Source organism: Doryrhamphus excisus, linkage group LG21, assembly GCF_037039965.1.
Source record: "Doryrhamphus excisus strain RoL-2023G ecotype Guam linkage group LG21, RoL_Dexc_Guam_v1.1, whole genome shotgun sequence".
In the NCBI taxonomy this organism is placed as follows: domain Eukaryota; kingdom Metazoa; phylum Chordata; class Actinopteri; order Syngnathiformes; family Syngnathidae; genus Doryrhamphus; species Doryrhamphus excisus.
Window position 1 is genome coordinate 1,920,254 of NC_136377.1, and position 11,282 is coordinate 1,931,535.

The 11,282-nt window shown below is 43.1% G+C and overlaps 2 protein-coding genes across 3 annotated transcripts; one reads left to right on the forward strand and one right to left on the reverse strand.

Moving 5' to 3' along the window:
- Positions 1-348: 348 nt before the first annotated feature.
- On the forward strand, positions 349-9,958 carry ftr82 (finTRIM family, member 82). Of its 2 annotated transcripts, XM_058088259.2 has the most exons (7): positions 355-1,092; positions 4,110-4,205; positions 5,570-5,803; positions 7,182-7,341; positions 7,419-7,475; positions 7,554-7,631; positions 7,698-8,864. In XM_058088259.2, exons 1-7 carry the CDS (start codon positions 496-498, stop codon positions 8,216-8,218), a joined length of 1,743 nt encoding a protein of 580 aa, XP_057944242.2. In that variant the 5' UTR covers positions 355-495; the 3' UTR covers positions 8,219-8,864. The 2 variants fall into 2 exon arrangements, with proteins under 2 accessions (XP_078643932.1, XP_057944242.2); XM_078787806.1 differs by having other exon boundaries at positions 349-1,092; positions 7,419-7,631; positions 7,698-9,958.
- On the reverse strand, positions 8,998-10,856 carry atp5l (ATP synthase, H+ transporting, mitochondrial F0 complex, subunit g). The gene is made up of 3 exons (XM_058088273.2): positions 10,692-10,856; positions 10,191-10,351; positions 8,998-9,190 (listed from the first exon to the last, which is right to left on the reverse strand). Exons 1-3 carry the CDS (start codon positions 10,741-10,743, stop codon positions 9,092-9,094), a joined length of 312 nt encoding a protein of 103 aa, XP_057944256.1. The 5' UTR covers positions 10,744-10,856; the 3' UTR covers positions 8,998-9,091.
- Positions 10,857-11,282: the final 426 nt, after the last annotated feature.

The window sequence follows — 11,282 nt, forward strand, 5'->3', positions numbered from 1 at the left end:
TTGTTGGACTGTAACCGGTTTCAGACAATGGCGATTCTGTCTGACAACAATAGGTGGAAATACAGCTGCGGAGAAGCGTGCGCCAGTCATCCCCGAGATGAGCCGCTGGAGGAGTTGAAAAAGTAAGCTGCGGGGGAAACGGAGGCGTCGTCGTCCAGCGTTTTTCTTTTCACGTTTCAAACTTTTCACATTTCATTCATTCTGAGGCCTTCGGTTTCCTCTCTTTCCTGTCTTCCTGCATGACTCTCTCACTCTCTCTCTCTCTTACTCTCCACCCTTGCTCAACCTGCTTATCTGAGCAGGGCAGGGCTCCCGTATACTCCCAGCGCAGGAGGCGGGCCTTGTCTGCTTTCAATCAATAACCTCTGGAATTCAGAAATACAAGTAGGTCCTGTCTCGGGCAGGCTGTACCACACAACTCTGGAGGGCGGACTCCCACACAGACTCCACTCTACGCTCTCTGCTCCTGGCATTTTTCTGTCGTGAAAGTTGACAATGGCTGATCACACGTCCCCGGACTACTTCAGCTGCACCCTGTGCGTGAACCTCCTGAGGGACCCTGTGGCTATCCCATGCGGCCACAGCTTCTGCATGGACTGCATCAGCGGATACTGGAACGAGGCAGACTACACCGGGATTTACATCTGCCCCCAGTGCAAGATCACCTTCACTCAGAGGCCCGTGCTGCGCCCCAACGCCACACTCAGTATGGTGGCCGAGAAGATCAAAAAGAGCGGTTTCAACCTCAACGTCAACGTTAACACGCCCCAGGGGAACGGCTACGCCGGGCCGAGCGATGTGCCGTGTGACTTCTGCTCCGGGAAGAAACTCAAGGCCGTGAAGTCCTGTCTCAACTGTCTGGCGTCTTACTGCGAGAAGCACCTGAAGCCTCACTACGAGTCAGCCACCTTCAAAAGGCACAAGTTGGTGGACGAGCTGGGGAACCTGGACAGGAAGATCTGCCCGCAGCACCAGAAGTCTTTGGAGCTCTTCTGCCGGACCGACCAGATGTGTATCTGTGCCATCTGCACGGTCAGCGAACACAAGGGACACGACATCGTCTCCGCCGAGGCCGAGAGGAGTGAGAAACAGGTAGGATCCTTCTGTCGCCTGGACGCAAACACACCAGTAGATACTGTGTACAAATACTGTGTACTCATTCCAGTACAACATATTAGTGGTGTATACACTTGTTTCGATCATCAAACATACTGAAATTGGCTGCACGGTGGACTAGTGGTTAGCGCGCAGACCTCACAGCTAGGAGACCCGAGTTCAATCCCACCCTCGGCCATCTCTGTGTGGAGTTTGCCCATAGGTATGAATGTGAGTGTGAATGGTTGGAACATATGTAAGTTTCAGGTAAATACCAGTTCCCCACTAAAAAAAAGGGAGAGAAATTTCAAGCATAAATATTGTTTCCTGGCTGCACGGCGGTCTAGTGGTTAGCGCGCAGACCTCACAGCTAGGAAACCCGAGTTCAATCCCACCCTCGGCCATCTCTGTGTGGAGTTTGCATGCTTTCTGGTTTCCTCCCCCATTCCAAAAACATGCTAGGCTAATTAGCGACTCCAAATTGTCCATAGGTATGAATGTGAGTGTGAATGGTTGGAACATATGTAAGTTTCAGGTAAATACCAGTTCCCCACTAAAAAGAAAGGGAGATCATTTTCAAGCATAAATATTGTTTCCTGGCTGCATAGTGGCTAGCTAGTGGTCTAGTTAGCTACTTAGTGGTCTAGTTAGCTAGTGGTCTAGTGGTTAGCTCGCAGACCTCACAGCTAGGAGACCAGGGTTCAATTCCACCATGTTCTCCCCGTGCATGCGTGAGTTTTCTACGGGTACTTGGGTTTCTTCCCCCATTCCAAAAACATGCTAGGCTAATTAGCGACTCCAAATTGTCCATTGGTATGAATGTGAGTGTGAATGGTTGAAACATATGCAAGTTTCAGGTAAATACCAGTTCCCCACTAAAAAAAGGGAGAGAAATTTCAAGCATAAATATTGTTTCCTGGCTGCACGGCGGTCTAGTGGTTAGCTCGCAGACCTCATAGTTAAGTGACCCGAGTTCAATCCCACCCTCGGCCATCTCTGTGTGGAGTTTGCATGTTCTCCGGTTTCTAGTACTCCGCTTTCCTCCCCCATTCCAAAAACATGCTAGGCTAATTAGCGACTCCAAATTGTCCATAGGACAATGAATGTTAGTGTGAATGGTTGTGGAGTTTGCATGTTGGGCCTGTAGTTCTTTGGATGTTGTTGTGGGGTCTTTTGTGACCTCTTGGATGAGTCGTCGCTGCGATCTTGGGGTCATTTTGGCCAGCCGGCAACTCCTGGGAATGTTAACCATTGTTCTGTGTTTTCACCGTTTGTGGATAATGGCTCTCGCTGTGGTTGGCTGGAGTCCTAAAGCTTTAGAAATTCATTTTGAAGCTTTTCCAGACTGTTAAATTATGTTTTAACGGGGGGAAATGACTTTTTCCACACAGGGAATTTGTTTTTCCTCCGTTAATAATGAAAATGTTCATTTAAAAACTGTATTTTGTGTTGTCAATGACTAATATTTACATTTATTTGATGAGCTTGAATATTTAAGTGTGACAAACATGCAAACAAAATGGGGGCAAAACACTGTTTCACACCACTTTACTCTACCGGTCAAACGTCAGCACACATATTGTGTGTCCAAACTTTCGAGTGCTGCGTGTACTTTGACCCGTTTTGCTAACGCTATCAGCTACCTTGGCAGGCATTCACCGCCAAAACAAATGTGACTCTCTGATTAGCTGGAATGGCTTTTTTGGGGGGAGTGTCTTAGCTATCACCGCTGAAAAGCTACAGTGTTCCATCTGCGGGATGGATACACAGAAACTGTCTTCCTTCTCCGTTTCCCACCTGTGGGAGGAGGGGGTCTGGAGTGATACTGGAATGCCAGGGAGTCAGGGATCACGAATCCCGGCCAAACACAATCCATGTGAAACTAAACAGACGCGTTCGAGAGAGAGATAGTGTGGTATAAATCGGTATTGTTTATTACACGTTGAGCCCCTCATCTCCTTTTACTACACACCAGCCTGGCGTCTCTAATCAGAGTTTCACAAATCTCACACCGTCTCTCCCCCTCCCCCGCTCTCATGCTTACCCCTGCCAGATTCCCAACATTCCACCAGCTTATCTTGAAGAATGGCTTGGCGGGTTTGAGAATAAAGCTGAATTAGAAAGGACCTCTATTCTGCGTGTCAGTGTGGAGTGCACCTTGAAACATCTCTTTAAAAAAAAAAAAAAAAAAAAAAAAAAAGAGAGCGGGGGCAATCAGCGGTGGTTTTTACATTCTTGACATGGCCAGAATTCCATGACAAACCCCCTCGGAGATAAAACCCGCCTGTCCTGAGGAGACTATTTGAATAGGCTTTATGAGACATGCTAAGTTGGATGGCTATTCCTAAGCCTACAAATACGAACCTGAGGTTTTTCAACATAACATCGGAGTTTACACGTTCTCCCCGTGGGCTTCCTCCCACATATCAAAGTTAGGTTAGGTTAGCATGTTAGCTAAACTGGAGACTCTAAATTGTGTGTGAAAGGTTGTTTGTCAAAACTGGCGATCAAAGACCCTGGTGAGGTCAAGCGGCATAGAAAATGAATGAATGTTTGGCTTTGCTCATGAACACATTATAATGGGACTGTATGTGGAGCTTGTTGTTAACTCTGTACAGTGTAAGGCTATGTAACACACCATGATGTGCTATATTATATATCACTATATTGACAGTTACTATGGTACCCATTATGTCATTGTATGGTCATATCACCTCGTACTTCGGTACGAGGTGCATTATAAAAAAAAAAAAAACTTAAACGGTATTATGGAAAGCAGGAAGTGAACAAATGTAACAGTTACTGATTGTAAAAGTACCAGATGGAGGGGTAGGATTTAATAAGCTTTGCTTCTTCCTACTCCTTTTGGACATGTGGAACTGTGAACTGATTATGTGATGCATTCAATTGTAATCTGATGCATGTTCAAATGAAATTAAACCATTACCATTACCACGTATGCACCTGGTGTGATGGTGTATGATCATCAATGGCATCGTTCTCCTTTGTTCCAGAAACTCTTGGGAATCTCCACAGCTGAGATCAGGCAAAAATGCCAGGAGAGGGTCAAGGAGCTGGACGAGCTGAAGACCGCGGTGGATTCATTGAAGGTAACATCAATGTATCATGTAGGGGTCCAGATTCTATAAAAAAAAAAAAAGTTCCACAGTTTGAAGCATCACAACAGAATAGCTTGAACTTCATGTGTTTTTTTTTTAAAACCCTTATTCTAAAATAACAAACCTCAACATGGCTCCACACACTGAAACATCAATGTTGATATTTTTCATTTTGTTAAAAACAAGACTAAAACCAATATTTAAAGCATGTCAACTCTGCGTTATTAGCGTCGACATTCCAAAATTTTAATTATTTCCTTCGGCATGTGCCACAGGCCCCTCCTTTTTCCAAAAAAACGTTTAAAGTTGACGTCAAAATTGGGACCACTTTGATATGTTTGCATTATAAAACATGTTGACATCAATCCAACACAGTGAAATATCGTTGATGGCGACAAAAAATTGCCACTTTTAGTCCGGAAAATACGGTATTTAGACGGTAACAATTCTTTTTCAGTCGATTATCGTATTTTCTGGACTATAAGTCACTCCGGAGTATAAGTCGTACAATGCCAAAAATGCGTAATTAGGTAGAAAAAAACATACATAAGTCGCATTTTTTGAGGGTAATTTATTTTCCAAACTACTTGACCAAAACAGACATTACGTCCTCTTGGAAGGCAAGTTCTAACATGAATAAAAGAATAGAGAACAGGCTGAATAGGTGTAAGATATGCTAACACAATGCTTATTCAGCTACACAAAAAATAAACATGAACACAAAAGGTGTCCAATGTTTATGGAACATAAACACTTTTTTCATTTATAAGTCGCTCTGGAGTATAAGTCGCAGGAACAGCCAACCTAGGAAAAAAAGTGCAACTTATAGTCCGGAAAATAAGGTATATATACACCGTATTTTCTGGACTATAAGTCGCACAAGGCCAAAAATGCATAATTAGGTAGAAAAAAACATACATAAGTCGCACTAGAGTATAAGTCGCATTTTTTGCGGGTAACAAAAAATAAACATGAACACAAAAGGTGTCCAGTGTTTATGGAACATAAACACTTTTTTCATTTATAAGTCGCTCTGGAGTATAAGTCGCAGGAACAGCCAACCTAGGAAAAAAAGTGTGACTAATAGTCTGGAAAATACGGTAATTCCTGATTTTTTTGCCAGTCAATTGAAGGCACTTAAAATTGTAGATGACGGACAACAATCTTTTTTTATTGATGGTTTTATTTGCATTATTATTATTATTATTTTGAATATTTAAAAAAAATATATTTATCATTGACTAGCCAACAAATTCAATAGCCTTTTTTTCAAAAGTACCAGGTTGTTTAGCATTTGTTTTTTAAAAAAAACGATGGCTTACGCAGATTGTTCCCATTCCCCGTGTCCTGTGCAGAACTCGGCCCAGAGAGCGATGCTGGAGAGTCAGAAGATGTTCGAGGACATGATTCGCTCCATCGAGAGGATGAGGTCGGAGGTGACCAAGCTGATCGGCATCAACGAGAAGGCCGCGTTCAACCAAGCCGAGGCTCTGATCGAGCGTCTGGAACAGGAGATTGACGAACTGAAGAAAAAAGAGTCGGGCTTGAAGCAGCTTTATGGTACTGATGACCACATCCACTTTTTGCAGGTAGAACAACTGCTTGAGAAGAAATACATACGTACATCTGGAATCACTACTTCTTAGTATATTTCAACATACAATGCATGGCTTTAATAAGAGTAGTAATATAAGCTACTGTATTAATGACATATTGACGATAAAACTAGTTGTGAACTGCTTTACTCTTATTATTAATGTTGCAATTTGAATGGAAATTAAGTTTAAGGCGGGCGGCACGGCGGTCGAGTGGTTAGCGCGCAGACCTCACAGCTAGGAAACCAGGGTTCAATTCCACCATGTTCTCCCCGTGTATGCGTGGGTTTTCTCCGGGTACTCCGGTTTCCTCCCACATTCCAAAAACATGCTAGGTTAATTAGCCACTCCAAATTGTCCCTTGGTATGAATGTGAGTGTGAATGGTTGTTTGTCTATATGTGCCCTGTGATTGGCTGGCCACCAGTCCAGGGTGTACCCCGCCTCTCCCCCGAAGACAGCTGGGATAGGCTCCAGCACCCCCGCGACCCTCGTGAGGAAAAGCGGTAGAAAATAAATGAATGAACATTAGTAGAGCCCTCTAGACATGAACTAACACCCCTATAGTCAATTTTATACTCATATTCCCCAATACAGTAGACATAATGAGAGTTAGGGCTGCAAGGCGGTCGAGTGTTTAGCGCGCAGACCTCACAGCTAGGAGACCAGGGTTCAATTCCACCCTCGGCCATCTCTGTGTGGAGTTTGCATGTTCTCCCCGTGCATGCATGGGTTTTCTACGGTTTCCTCCCACATTCCAAAAACATGCTAGGTTAATTAGCGACTCCAAATTGTCCATAGGTATGAATGTGAGTGTGAATGGTTGTTTGTCTATATGTGCCCTGTGATTGGCTGGCCACCAGTCCAGAGTGTACCCCGCCTCTCGCCCGAAGACAGCTGGGATAGGCTCCAGCACCCCCTGCGACCCTCGTGAGGATAAGTGGTAGAAAATGAATGAATGAATTAAGTTTAAGGCACGGGGCTACCCTTTGTCCACGGTCCTGGTCCAGAAAAGGGTAGAGTGCCCCCTACAGGTCGGGGATGAGAACCCTCCCCAAACTGAGAAGTTTAAGTGCAAATTGGTGCGGCGTCTGCAGTGATGTAGACTCTCCATTTTTGATCTGCGTTCCTCACGTCACCTCCGGTCATGAACATTAGGGAGCGACCAAAAGGGAAACATCTTCCACATCGAGGGTATCCAGATGAAGTGGCTTGGGCACCACACTGGGAAGGGGGTTCAGGGTTTATCCAACTTCAGGGAACATGTTGGAGACCTGGAAACACATCATGGATCTCCCTTGCCAGAAAGCTTATCTTAGAAACCCCCACAACCTGAGTCTGGATTATGTTTAAAACAATGTCATTATTCCCAGAACTTCAACTACCTGTGCACGCCCACCGACGACGGCTTCATACCAAAGGTGACGGTTAACCCCGACTTTTCCTTTGGGGCCGTCAGAAAAGCTGTAGCCGAGATTAAAGATCGACTGGAAGAGTTTGGAAGGGAGGAGTTGCTGAAGATCTCCAAGACAGGTCTGATATTAGCAACAGAAGTTCTTCTTGGTGGCGTAGCTTCACCAATAAACGTGAACGCTCTCTCCGCATTACAGTGAATGAAGTTCCGGTCTACACTACAGAGAGTCGAACACTGGACAGAAGGAGCAGAGGTGGGCTTCTAAAATATTCAATGCAGCGCTCACAAAGTATTGAATGTAACGTTCAATTGTACGAATCTTCATCTGCAGGTAAAGAACATAATATGACGACTGTGGACAGCGCGCCGTCTACTCCGGAACCGAGGAGCAGAGCCGATTTCGTCAAATGTAAGTCAAGATCTACATTGTCTAATTTAACAGAAGAAGGTTGAAAACTTTTCACTGCTGATGCAGACTTCTGCCAGCTGAAGTTGGATCCCATCACAGCCTACAAGGAGCTGTACATCTCAGAGCACAGCAGAAAAGTCATCCGTACCAGAGACCTGCAGCCCTATGGAGACAACCCAGAAAGGTTCGATAGTTTTGCGCAGGTTCTGTGCCGGGAGGCGCTATCCGGAGGTCGTTTCTACTGGGAGATCGAATGGAACGGGGAGTTCTCCATCGGAGTGGCCTACAGGAGCATCAGCCGGAAGGGCAAAGGTTCGCTGTGTCTGCTGGGCTACAACGATAGATCCTGGAGTCTCCTCTGCTCCGACACGGGGTACTCGGCCTGGCACAACAGGGTGGACAAAGCAGTCAGCGGCCCCCACTCCCCAAGAATAGGCGTGTACTTGGATCACCCTGCAGGCGTGCTGGCATTTTATAGCATCGGCAGCAGCATGACATTGCTGCACAGGTTCGAGACCACATTCACTGAGCCCCTTTATCCGGGTTTTGGAGTCGGAACCTCGGTCAAAATCTGCAACATAAAATGAACACTGAAAAAAAAAATCACTTACGATTAAGATATTCCGGTGTTTGCTTTTGGAATGTATATTTTTATAACCATTTTGCAAATGTTACATTGTTTGGTTATTTTCCAGATTATTTTTGAAGCATCTCATGATGGATTTTGCATTTTGTTCTGTATCACTTTGGGAATATATTCACCAAAAGCCCTGTAAATGTAATGTTTAAAACCTGGTCATAGCATTCAATTTTTACACATGTGCTGTACTCACAGATGGATTTTCTTATGAAAATTATCATTGAATGCATTATCACATTACTCTTTATGGAAAGTTTGTACAATAATGATAGCCATCCACTCTGGCGAATAGTATTTGTAGAAATATATTCTATTTTCCACAGCCTGTATTTGCATTCTCACAGTTCAACTAACCCTTATTTAATTTTATGCATGCATATTTACAGAAAAATAAGTCACTCAATTATCCAGGAGAGTCTTGTTTTTTGGAAAAAAATATCCTAGTTTTGAATAAAGAGCTAAATGAAAATGTTGAATTTCCATTAGTTACATACACAGGTAAGTATTATAACTGTTGCATGCATTCAGAGAGCTCCCCCTACTGGCTGATGACAGGTATTCAAATATAAAAACAATTGAAAGTGATATTTAGTCAGTATTGTACTGTATATAGCAATACTGCCATTTTAGTTACATTTATGGAAATTTCATACACTTGATCCAAATTTGGTGAATACCCCCTCCTCCTACAAATGTAAGCATATAATGATAAGACAAGTTTTAATGTAATAGACATCTTTTTATTGATCCCCAGATATTTTGAAGGATGTAGAGCATATGATGCTCAAGAGACAAGAAAAACGACTGACAATCCAAATGTTTAAACATCATAACCAATAATTCCTCCTTTGCCAATGCACTCTCCGATGTAAAACCACATCAGCACTTCTGTGGCAACCAGCCCGTTCCTTAGAGCGTCCTGCAGGGGAAACAAAACATATATTATTCTGACAAATAAATGCTTGCAAATGAAACAACAGACATGGTGAATTACCAGGAGTGCGTAAAGTATATTATTAACTTTTTCATGCAAACCCACAAAGGGATTGAAGCCTTATGAGCGAAGGCTTCAACATCTGTTCCATTCCAGCGGGAATGTAAAAAAAAAAATTCGATAAAATAAATAAAAAACAGGGAAGTAGCCAAATCCACCGAAGAATGCACTGCAGGAAATAGACTTCTAATAACGTAGAAAGAAGCTGTGGTGTTCAGTATCCTACTGTAAATGATGGTGGTGGTGTTTGCGTGACATGAGGAAGAGTATGAAAAGTGGTTCATTTTGTTGGGTATCACAGAGACATGGCGCTGATCATTTCCAAGCCTGGTGACGTCATAATGCTAGGTAATGAGGATCTAGAGTAGTGAAAGTTTAGTTAAGTACTGTAACGTTGTATACCTTATTAGAAGGTTTTACCTATTTATGCAACAGTCTTTCCCTTCAGGCAGATGATGTTTTATACTTAAAATTATGTTTTATACTTGTGTTACGATTCTTCTGACACGCCTCACCCCACACAGTTCTTCCTTCAACCACTAGTCGGCAGTGTTTCCAAATTGTGTGTTCCAATTGTGGTGCCTTTGTTTTGCGTCTATCTGGAAGAGTCAATTTGCTTGGCATTGATGGGGGTGCAGAAGAGAACATACGAGAGGATATTTTATTTTTCTATACTTCAGAATAAAACTTAAAACCACCCAATAAGTGTTATCTTTTGGTCCATATACCTGCTACATCACAGGTCCATTATACAGCTACCGACACCCGTTATGTTAACACCGACAAATGCTAAACTACTAATACAATATGGAATTTATTTTAAAATAACATCTGATTTTTGTTATTTAGTTAACCTTTTCATAAAGAAATTTGGATCATGTATCAAACTGTGCAAGTGTTCTGCCAAGTTAAAGTGTAAACGCACCTTCACTGTTGTTTGTCCGAGGCGTCCAGCCTGGAAAGCCTTGACAAGGTTTGACGCTCCCTCGATGGCCTTCGGGATCTCGGCTGGGGTCGGTGGAACAAGTTCGACGCGAGCGTAATGCCAGAAGGTTGCTAGCCGGGGTTTGGAGTACGTGACAGCGGCTGAGAGACCATAATACCACGTTAGCATAACGCGACGGAAGCGCGTTACTACCGGATGGCTAATGTTTAAGCACTGAGCGTCCAAACATGAAGCTCAATTCAAATTTAGTCATCGACAATCACAGAGTATTTTAAAAGTACCATGGATAAACTATTAAACGTACCATTGATAAGATAAACTGTTAGATCTTAGGTGTCTCATGGAACTGCAATAGCTACCGGAACTATCCGGTTAGCATTCAGCTAAGCTAGGTCATGCTAAGGCAAGGGAGAATTAAAAATACAAAATAGCGGCTCAACATGGCGCATATGTCTAGAATAGTACAGTAAAATCACTTACCACCAATCATAGTTGGTACTTTAGCAACCATTTTCTGCACTGCCTGCGCCATGATGCGATTTTTGAGAGCACACGCTGGGGAAGAAATTGGCTCCTTGTTAGCCAACTGAATGTCACCTCCAGCTGAAGGACCCCAGTCAGAGCTGCCCGAATAACCGCCTGTATACAAACTGCCCAAGGTCCCACCTACAAGGACACAAAATATTGCTGTGAAATTACCAATCGCTACAATCTAATCTACAAAATTTGTCCTAATTAGTAGACAACAAAGCCAGCTGCTAATACTTTTTGCAGTCAACGCTAATCATGCCCTCATCTCTAATTGTTAAAAAAAAGCAACATTCATCCCCAAACCCAGCAGCTACTTAAAATATGGCACACTTTAGCACATCCAAGCTAATGCATCAAGCTAGTGTTTTGTCACCTTAAAAGTTAGTAAAGATTGTTAACATGCTGTTAACCATCTTGGAATAGATTAACTTATAGCTCAACAGCTATAAAGACAAAACTAGGACACCAAAAACTTTAATAAAAGAGTTCATGTTTCACATTATCAATGAAAAAGGTTACAAAAGACACACACAACTAAAA